This window comes from Rousettus aegyptiacus, unplaced genomic scaffold (assembly GCF_014176215.1).
Source record: "Rousettus aegyptiacus isolate mRouAeg1 unplaced genomic scaffold, mRouAeg1.p scaffold_m13_p_6, whole genome shotgun sequence".
Taxonomy (NCBI): Eukaryota; Metazoa; Chordata; class Mammalia; order Chiroptera; family Pteropodidae; genus Rousettus; species Rousettus aegyptiacus.
In genome coordinates this window covers 105358712-105373766 of record NW_023416309.1, presented here as the reverse complement: position 1 = coordinate 105373766, position 15055 = coordinate 105358712, and the positions used below count along the sequence as shown (strand labels likewise).

Here is a 15055-nt window from a genome sequence, read left to right as displayed (position 1 = left end):
TTACATTCTTACCCACACCAAGCAGTGATTCTCACCGATGAAACAGAACATTCCGTAAATAAGTCCTGAAGTGCGAGATGCCCATGTCCCCGAATCCAGATTTATGTACGGATTATGCGTAGGGGGATGGGGATGGCCCAGCAGGTGTATTTTGAGTGTATCTCATCCTTCCTGCCTTTTTGTCTTTTGACAACAAAGGAACGAATATTAAACTTACGGGGTCCTCGTTTATTAACACATGGGAGAGCAAATCCAAAATTCTGCGGGGTTCATCGACCCAGATGGTGTCAGCAGACTTGACACCGCGTGAGTAGGACAAGCAGATCACACCGAGTAACTGAGACCCCGGTTTGTTCACAGAATCAGCTGTCATTCCCCAGTCAAAACCTGTTTGTTCTTTGTCATCAACGTAAGAAACGTCTAAACCTAAATAGAATGTTAATGAGTCTATTTGAGCCAAACTGACAACAGTTCTGGGGAAGCAACAATCTCACTGGATTGAGAACACGCTCCTAAGAATGGCAGTTTCGCGGCTTATTCTATACGTTAGAATCAAAGGAGGAGACGTAAGGAGGGTTCCGTGGAATCCCCAGTGGTGGACGAAGGGGGTGGGCGAAAGCCAAGCGGGGACTCTCTGGGATGGGATCAAAGTGAAACGGAGGGACACTTTCACACTGGTGGGTACAGGAGAGTTAATAATGAACATTCGTGGTACATAGAAATGGCCCGGGGGGGGGAAGGTCACCATGAGGGGCTCCATGGTCTCGTGCTCTGGTGCTGTGGGGTGTGCGACGGAGGGGTCTGGGAACAGGATGACTCCGACGTTCCCAGGGTATGTTATCTTAGATGCACAAAGACAATCGACAGGCTCACTTAAGGTCAAGATCGACCTTTGTCGAGGAAGCTACAGGCCCCGGACGTGACTGCCCGCCAGGACCCGTTAGGAATTTTTAGGTTCAGCCCATCCTGTGTGGTAACTTTCTGTCTCTGAGTTTGTAGAGCCCGCCGTGCTGGCCTCTCCTGGGTTGGCATGCGGCCCCTTTTTCACCCACGTCGATGACATTTTTGCGTTCTAGTCTTAAAATCTGGAGAAGTTTTACGTGGCAATTTTCTTCCCGAGAATGCACTGCCCCTCCTGATACATTTTTTCCTGAAAGCTGGAAACGTCTTACCTCTTGTACGCATTGTGGGCTCAGTGATAACTTCCTCAAAGAATTTAATGTTTCGTGAAAAGTGCGTGACTCCCATTGGCCGGTCTTCACTCTCCATGGCACAGGCCTGTTCGTTTCTTTTTTTCCTTGTCCGAGAGTCCCTCCAGTGGTCACTTTGTGTGCTGCAAGCAAAAGATGAGACCTCTGCCAGCTTCCTTCCCTATTTTAGCTTTTCCGCCAAATGAGAATCCACCGGGCACTCCTGGGTTTCGCCTCGCCCTGAGCTGAGCCTGGCGGGGCGGGGCTTGGGGGAAGACACCAGATGTAGGATATGACGCACCCCCCCCCGCCCCCCGCTCCGAAGCTCCGAAGCTGCTGTCAGTCTGTAGGGATGACATTCAGGTGGGCTGGCAGTGCAGTGCAGTGGAAGATGGGTCTTGCGCCGAGGGAAGGGCTGGTGGTACCAAGAGAAGTGGGGGCGTTGGGGGGGGGCGGGGGGAGCTCCACGTGGCCCGAAGCACAGGACAAGCATGGCCTGGAGGTTCGTGTAGTTCGCAGGCAGTGCCTGGGTGCACAGGCAGTGTGGGCTTATGACCATTAGCAGCAGGGAGGCCGGCCTCATTGGTGTGGAATGGGTCTTTCGGGTTATGTAACTAGTAAGCGCAGTGGGTCGAGTGCACACTTAATAACCTACCGGTCAGAACCAGTGCCGGCTCCTGTCATGCCGCCACGCTCTCGGTGAGTGTGGAGCAGAGGAGGCAGCGTCCCTAAAATTTAGAAAATCCTAAAGTAAAAGTTAGAGAACACAGGCTCCTGGCCTCTTTTTTTTTATAATGCGGGCCTCAGAGATACTGAGTCTCTCAAGCCGCGATTGAAAATCTCTCAGTTCTAATCAGTTCGTGAGAGAAGAACGTGACTTTTTGTTTCTCTTAGCTAAACAGTTCTATCGAACCAGCCTGACGGGGGTGGGGGGTGGTGATCACCTAGCCCATCAACACGTCATCGTTAATCTGGCCACTAGTGGGCGCCCACTAACACGCACCCGCATGCCCGCCGGCGGAGCCCGGTGCCACAGCCGCCGTGGGCGGACCTCCTACTCCCACTCGCCATCCAAGGGCCGTTCCCAGCTGGTTCTCGACCCCGTTGGCATCACCTCCCCCAGCTCCTGCACCTCGTCCCATCCCTAGCCAAAGCAGGAGTGCACCCGGAGGAATGCTGCCTGTGTCTTTGCGTGCCGGTTCTGGAAGCGTGTGCCCAAGGGAGGAAGGCCCCTCAGTTTTGGAAAGGGGCCTCTGAAAGCATACAGTGGATGTCCTCCACCCAGCGCCCAGAGGCGCCTACAATGGTCATACACACTGGAATATTGTGTTAATGTTGAGGGCTGCAAGAGAAGAAATGACGTGGCCTGAAGACTTTTGGGGGTGGGCCTGTCACCCAGAGTTAAAACCTGCGACGTGGGAGCTGTAGCTCTGTGTGCCGCCGGAGCCTGCCTAGGCCCCTCTGCTGTGGTGTCCGACCTGACGGCCTTCGGCCTCACGGGTTCTGGTCCTTCCCAGGCTCCTGTGCCGTCACCTGTGAGTGACATGCTCCGCCTTTGCCAGGGCTCGTGTCTCTGCCGGTTGGAGAGACTCCAGCTCAGACCCCTCATCCCGGAACCTCGCCCGTGGCTGCACAGCTTGACGGCCCCCGAAACATCCCGTGTGAAGGGCGCTCGGTAAACCCTGTTCCAGAAGCAATCTGTCACTCCACGAGCTTCTCCTCCAACATTCGCGGCGCCGGCTTCTGGCTCCTGGTGCAGAGCTGACTCGGAGCGGTGTGAGGGAACCGGCAGCCTCGCGGACACAGTTCCTCTCCTGCAGCATCATCCAAAGGGGCCCCAAGTCAGGCGAAAACAGCCCTCGAGAACAGGCTGTTCTTCCTAGTAACTTCCTAGACCAGGAAAGTGTAATCTCGAGGACACTTGACAGCTTCGTGGTGTGGCTGCGTTTCAGCATCATTCGGAGCTGGGGAGGGAAAGGCTTTTCCCCCGTTTTCTTTCTGATTCCACCCATGGACCACTTCGGTGCTCCTGAACCGAGAACCGAGGCCGTTGGGAGGGGCGGCAGGGAGCGGCCTCAGCTCCGGGACGCGCAGCCGGTGAACAGGAAGCAGCCGGGCCGCCCCCGCCCGCTCTCCTCCGGCAGGTGGGCGTTTGTGCGTCTCAGTGCTCCTGGGTGTGCATTTCCTCCCAGTCCCCGTTTCCAGAGCAGCCGCTGTGCCGTCACAGAAGAACGGCCCCATCGATGCCTCATCATCCTCACGGTGGGCACTTCAGTCCCTGGGTGGAGCCGCCGTGTGGGTGCCTGAAGGAGGTGAGGTTGGCAAATTACAGCAGGTCCGGGCCAGGTGCGAGGTGCCAGCCGGTAGGCTGCAGAGCAGGTTTGTCTAGGAGTGCAGACGACTGCGCCAAAAAAAAAAAAAAAAAAAGCCTAAGGCAGCCAGAGGGCAAGAAGCAACAGTAAGCACATACCAGAGGTGTCTGCTAAGAGCTGGGACAGCGAAGAACTAGGGTGGGTTCTAGTTCCGGTCAGAAGACACACTCTCTGTCCCCGTCCCCAGCCTCAGCCCCGGACTCCTCCCAAGCTTTAGGACAGGGTCAGAGCTCAAAGGCAGAAAGAACCAGAAGGAAACGGAGTAGTATCCAGGAAGTACAACCTTTTTCCCCCTGCCAGTTTCCCCTCAATCTATTAACGTGTGGTGTTGGGGCGGGGGTGGGGGAGGCATGGTATGGGACCTATGTCAGGGATCAGTCAAGTATGCCCTAAGGGCCAGATCTGACCCACTGCCTGTTTTTTTTTTTAAATAAAGTTTTATTAGAACACAGTATGTTCATTTTTTTTTTTTTTTTTTTTACAAACTGTGGCTTCTTTACAAACAGCAGACTCGAGCATCTGCAGTGGAGGCTCTGTGGCTGGCAAAGCCTGAACTATTTCCAGTCGGGTCCTTTCTAGAGGAAGGTGCCATACCTGAATGCAGAGGCCGCCTTGGGAGGATGGAGCAGAGGTTAACTAACGCTCAGGCCCCAGAGTGAGCAGCCGGCCGCACTCCCGAATGCCCGACCTTGAGCTCGCCGCTTAACATCTCGGCCTGAGCTCCCTCGTCTGGAGAGTGGGCATCCGAGTGAATTTCACAGGACAAGCGGGGAGGGTTCGGCGAGCAGGCATGCTCAGGCACGTGGACCTCTGCCGAGAAACGTACCTGTTCTTTTTATAGAGATATAATTCGCACGCCGCAGATGTCACCCTTTTGGAGCGTGCCATCCAGCCAGCGGTTTTCCGTGTGTTCGCGAGATCGTGCCGCCGTCACCGCTGTCCCGTCCCTGACCATTTTTTCGTTTTCCGTCACCCACAAAGGAACGCTGCAGTGGCCGCCGGAAGATATCAGGCCTCCGCAGTCCCTGGCATCTACGAATGGGACCCTGTTTGAAAAGTCGGAGGTGTGTCCTAGAATAACAACCGAGGCAGGGCGCTCCCCAGCACAGCCCGGTTAGTGGTGCGGCCTGCCTCAGCCAGCGGGCGTTAGTCGGGCAGGGGCCACACATTTTATGAGCCCAAACCACCCTCTCACGTCCTTCGTTTCCACTCCCGCATGGGGCTAGAGGATGCTTTTTAGACCGGGGGGGAAAAAAAAGTCCCAACGAACAGGCCTCTCATGGTAGGCATGCGCTGGATATTTTGAGCTTTATTTTAGGGGAGGAGAACGTCGTTTTGGTTATACTGGTGCTTCTCCTGGAAGGTCATTTTCCTTGGTCGCGCTAGTTGTGTGATCTGAGAAGTCTCTACATTGCCTGGTGTTTGCCCAGCTCGCTTTACACCCACTGCGATCCTCTGTCTGTGTGTTCCACGTGCCGTTTGCCCTAGAATTAGCATCTTCAGCGGGGAGACGAGGCGGAGGGAGAGTGTGCTCGGAGCACCATCCCGGAGGATGCGATGGCAGCGAGCCCTTCGGTACTGTGACCACTGGACGTCCCCGGGCCCTGTGTCTCGGTGACATCGTGGCTGGCTTGGCTCAGGCGTTCGCCTCTTGATTCTTCGTGACCGAAACACCCCAACGTGCTCAGTGATTTTAGAATTTGCATCCCAAAATCTACCACACTCATATCTTTAAATCCAGTGCCGCAGCCCCGTTAGCTACCTACATTCAAGGCCCGGGAGCGGGAATGTCTTTGTATATGCTTCACCTCCCTTCCCACCCGCCCCGAGGCACACCCGCGCTCCCCCAGGTGTGAGTTCACTTAACCCCTCATGCTCTGCAGTCTCCCATCCTCCACCAGAGGGGCGTGCGGTCTCTTCCTCCCCGTTCTCCTCCTAGCTGAGGCCAGTTTTACCACCCGGAGCAAGGCTTGTTCCAGTCATCGTTATCCGATAATAAGCCAAAGATGGGTTTTATACAATTACACGCTAACTCCGGTTTGGCCACCTGTCAGCCTGCATGGCAAGCAGGTAGAAACACCTCTCTGTGTTTCAAGACTGCCATCCGCAAACAGGCTTAGGAATAGTATCTCTTTACAAAGAACGCAAAACAGTGCCAGCCCCCTAGCCATCTCCCCAGGAACGCTGTCCCTTACCATCCCTACCACCATCGTCATGTTCATTAGCTCCCTGGGTACTATAGGGTCAGGGACATGGCTGCCACCTCACTGCCACGGGGTCCAAATCAGCCATTCACGAGGGAGAAGTGAGAAGTGAGAGGTCGCGTAGGCCTTCTCTCTTGGAACTAAGCCATGAAGTTCCTCTGACGTGAAACATACTCAAATGTGATTGTATTTTTATTAAAAAAAAAAAATTACAGGTCTACAGTTCTTTGAAAGAAGGCGTTGTGGCCGTCTAAGGATGACCGAAACTAGTTCTCTGGGTTGGCTCTGAGACTTGGTTCCTGGCCTTGGGAAGCCTCCATCACCGTTTCCTGAGGTTCAATGACACCAGGTCCTTTTCACCCAAGGTCCTAACGCCTCGCTCGTGGTCCGCACGCACCTGCCCCCTCAGAATCTTCGCAGCCGCATTTCTGCTGCTGTCGGTAACTTCAAACAAGGAGGAGTTTGTGTGTGGTTGCGGTTTTCCCTGGAGTGTCAGAAAACATCACATTCGCTTTCGCACGATGCGGGGTAGGATCATAGGCTCTCGTTTACTCTTGTTTTTGTCGTCGAGCAAGGGTGGACGTGGGCGGGGGTCCCTGAGTCAGCACCCTGAACAGTGCTGACTTCTGCGGCAAGCCCCTGTCTCGAGCCTCTGTCCTAGCTGTTGGCTTTCACACAGAGACCATGAACAGAGGTGCTCTTAGAGCTGGAGAAAAGGCGCTAAACATGGAGATGTATTTTCTAAAGCAAAACGGAGCATTCGAAGGGCCATCGTGTCCTCGAATTTGGACGTACCTGATATTTCCACATCGCCAAACCACGTCCCCGTACAGACATGAACCTCGACGGGCAGGGTCGCCATGGGTCAGTGCGGACGAATTCAGTCTGCAGGCAAAGGGGATTCAGCCGTGGCCTCGACAAAGCTTTGACACGTTCATCCACGTGTCATGGATGAATCCATCGGTGCCTCCACATGCTCGGTGCCCAGTCCCAGCACCCTAAGACAGCCTCAGAATGAGGGTGGAAGTCCGCAGGGAGACGGGGAGGTGGGACGGGCAGGGAGACACGAGGCGATTCGGCAGGGTCGGCCCTGATCTAGCTTTCGTGTTAGGTGGCGATCTCACGGGTGTTTTTTTTACTGTTACGCGTCATATAGTCTCTGGATCGCGAGACCATCTGGACCATCCTCTGACTAGATCAAGGACTGCATTAATTTTTTTGAACTCCAAGCTATTTTAGAGCAATAAGGAGCTACCTATTGCACTCCAGCTCGCCCCGAGGTCTGGAAATTCCGCTACCAAATGAACTGTCCCTCTAACTTACTGGGTTTCTTTAAACTGAGGAGGCAACCCAGCCTCCAGGGAGGACTGGATAATGATGCGGCTGGCGGTGACGGCAGTTAATTAAGATAGCAAACCCTCGTTGACATGACTGTTAGTGAGGACGGCAAATGTTTACGCGACACTTCGTGCGATCTACGTCCTCTTCTAAACGCTTTATGTCTGTCAACTCGTTTAGTCTTCGAAACAACCCTGAGTCGGGCACCATCATCGTGCCTGTTTTATACCTGAGCCAACTGAGAAGCGGGGCACCTTGTCCAAGTTCATACAGCTAATAAGTGGCAGAGCAAGGATTTGAACCCAGCTTCTAGCCGCCACGTCAGGCTGCCCCCTGAGGAGCCAGCCACCATCCGCAGCCTCTCTCCGAGGACGGTGAGCCAGCCTGTCACGCTGTATCCTCAAATGCGCATTATTACACAGTCACTCGACTGCAAGTCTTCGTGGGTCTAGGTTGCCTCTGCCCGAGAAAATACAGCGGTCACTCCGTGCTGCCCACCCACCCGCCTGCATCCACATCTCTTTTCCCCCTCAGGCAGGCCCTTGGCAAAACCCCGGCTTCGTTCCTAACTGCCGGCTGCTCCAGGTACCGTGGGACGCCAGTGCTGGAGGTGCCCGGGTCTGGCTAAGGCTGCCCAGCCCGCGGGGCCCATGGTGAGAGCCACACGCCCGAACACTCGTTCCTGTCACGTGTTCTGGGCTCGGCCCGCCGCCTCCGCCAGGTGTCTCTGCAGCGCCACAGGGGGCCATTTCTCAGTCTTTGTAATCTTCTTCGAATGGGTTTTGTCCAGGGATGATGTCTTCTGTGACGAGGAGGTTACATAGTCTTTCAACCGGGCTGGTTTTTCTCAGTGCTGGGCTTGACAGCCGATCTCAAAACAGGCACCTCAAGCCAAAAGATGGCCCGATAGTCCGATGCTATATTTCCTATGAAAGTTCTGGAGTCGGAGGACAGACATTCATTCTCAAACGGCGAATCCCGTGGCCCAGATGGATTTCTTCAGCAGCCATGTCCTCCCAGAGCCTGCAGATGTGAGGGCCAAGCGTTCCCGCCGCCCGCTGCCCCTGTGGGCTCGGGGCTCGGAGCAGTCGGTGCCTCTGCCCTGAGCGAGCACCGGAAACGTGGGGCCACTGTGTGCAGGGACCACCCACCGTGCCGAATCCGAGCCAGCATCGTGGGGGGTGGGGGAGCGTCCTCCTCCACAGCTTATTTCTCAGAGCAGCTTTTCGTGGTGGTGGTAGTGTTGTGTTATTTTTCCGATCTTAATTCCGTGGGTCAAAGCAGTTCGGTTCCTGTAGGAGACGAAAGACAAGAATCGAGCCGTGGGACCTGTGCCGAGTCTGTTCTGGGACCCGCGGGTGTTCGTAGACTGGGGAATGTGCCACAACCCACTGTCTCAGAATGGGCACGCCCCCCACCCACGTCCCCCCTGTGGCCGTGACCTTCGGTCACACTTGAGATGATTCCTGAAGGTGCGGAACTGACATTAAAAAGCATCAAATTGCATGGTGAGAAAGTTATTCTTTCCATCTTGGTTGTGACCTTAGGGAAAGTCTCTCATCTGGGGCCGGAATATCCTTAACACTCTAACTAGACAGTCGCAAGCCTTGCTAAAGTCCCCTCCGTCCCTAAGAGCAGGTCTCAGGCAACTGTATCAGCTGGAAATGAAGGATCCTTGCGTTTTCCTTGTATTTACTTTTATGGTGACTTGCTATTTATGGCAGACAATCTTAGTTTTCCATTTACCATAGCGATCAGGTTTGAGTGATAACTTTTTTTAAACCTTGAGTGTTAAAAAGCGCGTAGATCATTATTATTATTATTTTTTTTAACATGAAACATGGTCTAGTCCTCAAATGATGCTCGCGATTCCAGTCCAGGGACCACACTTGGAGAATGACAGACTGCCAGGTGCATTGAGTGGCTTCGCATACGAAGCTTACCAGGCGCCAATGCCTGGGCCACAGCCCAGAGCCATTAAATCACACCGTCTGGGGGCGCGGAGGCCCGGGCATCCGTGCTCCGCTCAAACATGCCAGGAGTTCGCAGCGCACAGCTCCGGTGGAGAGCCACCGCCCCAGGGGCGCGTGTGCAGGGGCAGCATCCTCGCCGCCTCTGACACCCGCGTCGCCGTGGCATTTTCGCCTTCCCTCTCCTCCTGCCCGTAGCCCGCCTTCTCATCCACCCCCCGACTCGTTTCTGCTCTCTCCGAGCTTAGCCTCCGCCAGCTTCCCCCTCGCCTGCCCCGCCAGCGACGCCCTCCACACGGCCGCTTAGTTTAAGGCATTGCGGGCACCCCGCGCGTGCAGCCACGCTAGAAAATCTCCACGTCGCAATGTTCCGCGCGGCCTTTGCTTGCCAGTTCATACGCTGTCGGGCCAGTTTCTGAACGTCTAAGCCTCGGGGTTGTGTTCTAGGCTAGGAGCTTTTATTACCAGCCACGATCCAGCTCGTACAGGGCCGTTAGCATGCGCCTGTCACTGTCCCGAGCTCTTTGCACGTATGAACCGCCGTAATCCTCGCAGCGAGGGATGGTTTCCCAGGTGAGGAAACTGGGGCACGGGGCCGTGCAACATTTTGCCCAGGGTCACACAGCCACGAAGTAGCAGGACCAAAATTCACACGCAGGCAGCCTGGCCCCCGAGCCCACAGTCCGAGCCACGGCGGGACTCCAAGTTGGTCACGCCCAGCCCTGAGTCAGGCGTCCCAGCACGCAGTGAGTCGTGCATCCGGGGCCGTTCACCATGCAACGAGAAATTGAGACTGGGACCCACTGTCTGCACCTATGCCATTTGCAACTGACGGCTTTTTAAAATTTTTCGACTTAAATGGTAGTATCACCGGAGGAAGCCCACGGCTTTAAATCCTATCGAGCTTTTAACTCATCACCATTCAGAAGAGATCAGCCCTACATGATTTTGTGTGTGCCGGCTGTCAGGACTATAAACTGAAGATGATAAGGCCCGCGCCCACAATTATTCTGCAACTCGCGGAACCGTTGGCAGCCTCGATGGTTCCTTATTAGCTTATCCGGGATGTTGCCTCCGTGTTAGACATTCTAGGGCTTTTTCCACCTTTCAAAACGCATCTGATTCTCATTCTGGTGCTCAAGTGGAGAGAGAGTCTTTTGGCTCATTTTCATTCCTCGTGGGAGAGTTTTATTTTTGTGCTCAAATTTTTGTAATCTTTTGTGATACTCGGGTTGCCGTTTGAGGAGACTAGATCTTATGCATTGCATTAAAGTCCTTCTGCCTGAGCTGGGGGGTGGGGGAGTGGGGGATTCTCAGGCAGCCAGGTCCCCTGGAGATCACCGGCCTCACTGAAAATTTTGAAATCGTGGGTAGTCCAAAAACACTGTGCTTGGAGCCCAGCAGGCATCACACTACGAATCTTTTTTTTTTTTCCTCCTCCATTTTCTAAGCCACCCACTGTATAAAGCACATAGTATATCATTTCATTTAATCCTCTCAACAATCCTGTACCATGAGAGATATGCCCCTGTTCCAGATAAAGAAAGGGAGCCTCACAAACCTAAGTTCCCCAGCGCTCGGGGTTACGTGGCAAAGGAGGCGCGGTTCGAAAGCGGATCTGCCGAGCTGCAAAGCTCATGCTTATGTATGCACCATCCGCTCGCCGCTCGGTGAGGGTAGACATTGTCTTATGGGGAAACAATTCTTGGAAGGCGTAAATGGACCAAGAGGAACCTACGCTCGGCTTCTCTGTGGCCGGTAGACCTGAGCCAGCCTCCTCCCCACTCAGACCGTTCGGATGTGGGCCCCTCGGTCACCTTCCTGTGCTGAGGCCTCCAAGCGAGGCGGATAGAGGGCTATCGGCTGGCAGGTATGCACTCCATGCCTCCCCAGACTAGCATGGACGACGCTCGTCTGCGACTTCCACACTCAGGGCTGCGCCCCGCCCCCCATTTGTGCCCACGGAGACCCAGCGCCTTTAGCACCTCCCAGTCCCTCCTCTGTCCCCGCCCCCTGTCAACTCCAACGCCTTCTAATGTTCTGAAACTCTTAATCTTAACGGCTGGACTATGCTGGTGACCTCTGCTGACAGGCTACAGCAGGGGTTCCGCAACCGCACTGTGCCTCAGAATCCCCTGGGGGCTCGGTGCACGCAGGTCGCTGGACTCACCCCCCAAGTTCTGATCAGCGGGCGATGCTGGTGCTGCTGGTCCAGGGGCCACACGGTGGGAGGCGCTGGGCTAGAGAGCCCGGTCCCACGGTGCCTGGCTAATTAGGGACCCTGGTGATTGGGAAATTTCAACCGTGTGGATGAAGATGCCGTTAGGTGATGAGGAAGACATTTGGCTCGGGCCTTTGTCCCTTCTCATCATGGTGATGGACAGGGACCTGTTTCACTAGCCACTCCCACTGCAATAAGACTCAACCAGCTGCATCTCTAAACACGGCCGCCTCTGTGAGCGGGGTGGCCTTCCCTCCTAGCTGTTTTGGAATCCCGTGGAGGAACTTCTCAGCCTCGAATGCGCACTGGAGTCACCTGCGGGTCTCGTTAAAGTGAGGATTCTGAGTTCGTCATTTGGGGGCGGGACCTGTCTACCTGTCTAAGGAGCGGGTGGGTGATGTCCCAGGCGCTGCTCACGTTGCATAGGGGACCGCAGCGCGCAGGTGGAGCACATTCTGCGTGACAGCCGTGCTCACCGGCGGCTCTTGCCCCGGATGCACCGTTGAATCACCCGGGGAGCTTTCCAAAGCCGATGTTTGGGCCACAGCCCTCAGAGAGTCTGCTTCCGGGCACTGGAATTTTCAGAGCCCCTCCCAAGGGATTCCAGTGTGCAGCCAGGTTGGAAGTCGTGCCCTTTGCAAAGAGAAGACCGGACTCCGCCCAGGAGCAGCGCCCGGGCCAGGCCAGCTGGTGGCATGGGAGGGAGGACGTGCCAGTCCCCCCAGGAAGGGCTGCTGCTGGCTCCTGGGGCTCAGTGCACATTCTGCTTCCACAGGTTGGGGTGGGGGGGGGGGACTTGAGTTTCTCTTTCCTCACAGGCACCCCAGTGTCACAGATGCTTCTGGTCTAGGTCATGCCGAGTCTCACAGCTTGACCGCAAAAGAGCCCATTATCTCTGGTGGTGGGGGACGGGAGGCTCAGCGGGGGCAGCAGATAGCTTTTCTGTTGCTGAGGGTCAGAGACGTCTGGTCCTCGCCTCCTCTCCCCGCAGACCACCATCTTGCCGTCTCGTTCATTCAGCTCCGTACTGACACTGGGCAAGATGCTTCAGTTCTCTTTGTAGCGTGATCCTTTTTCCTTCTCTCTTCACAGTACGAGATGCAAAGAATCTCATCCCTATGGATCCAAATGGACTCTCAGACCCTTACGTGAAGCTGAAACTTATTCCTGATCCCAAGAATGAAAGCAAACAAAAAACCAAAACCATCCGCTCCACACTGAACCCCCAGTGGAATGAGTCGTTCACCTTGTAAGTGCGGCCTTCTCTTCTTGACCAGAGTCCCTCCCTGCACACTGCAAAACGGCCCACCTCATCGTTGGAGATAATATGGCAGGCTTGTTTTGAACGTCTTCAAACACTGCTTCATTCCTGAGGCTCTCTCATACTGCTGCTGGGGTTAGGGAGAGGTAGCTTTTGTCACCCATATTTGATGGACAGTAATTTGGTTTGCCAAGAGTTATGTGACGCCAGCCCCGAATTGTTATTAGTGCCTACTCTGTACAAAAATTATCTTATAGATGATATAAAAACATGTAAAGTTATATCCCACCTCTTGATGAACTTAGGGTCTTTCTAGGGTTAGGGGATGATGTAAGGTAAGAATTGGAATATGTTTAAAACATGCAATACATAAATAACATAGAAGCCACCGTTGCCACTGAATGAAATGGGAAGACCATCCTTACTTTTAAGCAGGGAAGACTTCTTGGCAGAGGCGGCATTTAAAGTGGGCCTTGACGGAATGCCAGGATTTCAGAGGCGGAGAGAGTAGAAGGGAAAGAAGGAAGAGGGGCATGGGAGGAAGGAATGGCACGAATAAGTCAGGGGTGAGAAAGGGCTGACCGCAGCTGCGCACAAGCGGGTGGTGCCCTCTGTCGACTGGAGCACAGGAAGCAGGTCACCTGTGGACACCCAGAAAGGTGGCTCTCTGTTTTATAGAACTGGCTGGCAAGCTTTGCTCCGTGAAAGGCCGGATAGTAAATATATTAGACTTTACGTCTCATAGTGTCTGTTGCAGGCACACAGTTCTGCTGTTCTAGAGCCAAAGTAGCCATAGACAATATGTAAACGAATGACTGTGGGTGTGTTGCAATAAAGCTTTATTTACAAAAACAAGCAGCGGGCCAGATCTGGCCCGTGAGTCATAGTTTGCCTAGCCCCTAGTCTAGAGCTTTGGTTGCCAAGGGGCTGCTTTATAGGCAATGAGGAATCACGGTAAGAGAGTTGAACATATGTTTTTTTTTTTAATCTCAGGCTCAGGTCATGAGCGTGGAGTATCTCCCAAGAAACCATGATCAGGAGAACCGTGTGTGTGTGTGTGTGTGTGTATGTGTGTGTGTGCGCGCGCGTGCGCTTTTGTTTATGAGTGTGTGTTCTTTCGTAGCAAATTAAAACCTTCGGATAAAGACCGACGACTGTCCGTGGAAATCTGGGATTGGGATCGCACAACAAGGAACGACTTCATGGGCTCCCTTTCCTTCGGCGTTTCAGAGCTGATGAAGATGCCGGCCAGTGGATGGTAAGGACGCCCAAGGCCGTTACATCTGCGTCAGGCACAGGCTAGCCGTCTCACAATTTCAGAGCGTTTGGAGATTCAGCAGACGAGCTGGTTTCAGTCACACGGCCACTGACTATGGAGTTAGCTGGCCGTAGTCTCCCCCACGGGATGCGTTTCAGAAGCAGCTGGACTGGACAGGACAGGAGATCTGGGCCCGGCCGGCGTGGTGCGGACACAGGGCGCCTGACTGTCCTTCTCTCCTGTGTCTCCCACAGGTACAAGCTGCTTAACCAAGAAGAAGGTGAGTACTACAACGTGCCCATTCCAGAAGGAGACGAAGAAGGGAACGCGGAGCTCCGGCAGAAATTCGAGGTGAGGATGGATACCAGCGAAGTTGCTGGAACCGCCCTTCCTTTAGCAAGCGTGACTTTGGGAAGAGCCAGATTTTTATGGTCGTGGCGTTGCTGAACGGGCAAAAAGTAATTTAGACGTTAATCATCTTCTCTATTTAAAAACGGCAGTATCACCTAATCCTGGTCCTCTGCGAGCCTGTCTGAACATTCTGTGCCTATTGTCATGGAGAGAGTGGGAACTGGCAACGCCCCAGAAAAGGACACGGTTGACTTGTGCATGAGAAGTTGGTTTGCACCTCGTGCAAGGCAGGCGCGGTCCCGAGCGCCGTGCTCCCGTTAGGGGGGAGGGCCGTGCTCCCTCGCACGGCAGGACGCGCCACCTGGGCCTTCATTTGGTGTTCGTGGGGATGTAATAAGCTACGGGACCAGCATCTTAATGTTCGCTCTAGGTCTGCAGAAGAGCCCAGCACTCTCCATCTCCACGCCCACCACAGGGCGTCCGCGTCGGCACCCCCCCCCCCCCCTCCCAGGTGCATTTCCCTCGCTTCTCCCTCTCTGCTCCTCCCCTCCCTCGTCCTTCTCGCCTTCCCTGCGGCTCTGCTCAGCTTTTAACGAACATCCTTTTCTCCAAACACTTGCCTTGTGTTTCCAAAGTCATAACTTTTCTTTTTTTCTTTTCTATTTTTTCTATTTTCTCTAATTACCTTGCGTGCAGGCTTTTTGAGGGATACATACAACAGGCACAGTTCAGTCTAGGTAACTGGCTCCTCCCTTTTTTGAATCTTTCTCTTCCTCGGGCTTACGAGGAGTCCATGGGATCCCCCTGCTCAAACGCGATACACACGTACACCCACGTACATGCACGTAGCCTCTGCACTATGACCGAAACGTTGACACAGATGGCACGTC

General features: G+C 54.4%; 1 protein-coding gene across 3 annotated transcripts in view; it reads left to right on the top strand.

Moving 5' to 3' along the window:
* The window catches only part of PRKCA (protein kinase C alpha), a 354328-nt gene that overhangs the window by 265190 nt on the left and 74083 nt on the right, over window positions 1-15055 (top strand). For all 3 annotated transcript variants that reach the window (XM_016143695.2, XM_036222156.1, XM_016143694.2), the window contains 3 exons: window positions 12388-12544; window positions 13680-13814; window positions 14069-14165. In XM_016143695.2, coding sequence (XP_015999181.1) covers window positions 12388-12544; window positions 13680-13814; window positions 14069-14165 — 389 coding nt within the window. The remainder of the gene's footprint in view (window positions 1-12387; window positions 12545-13679; window positions 13815-14068; window positions 14166-15055) is intronic.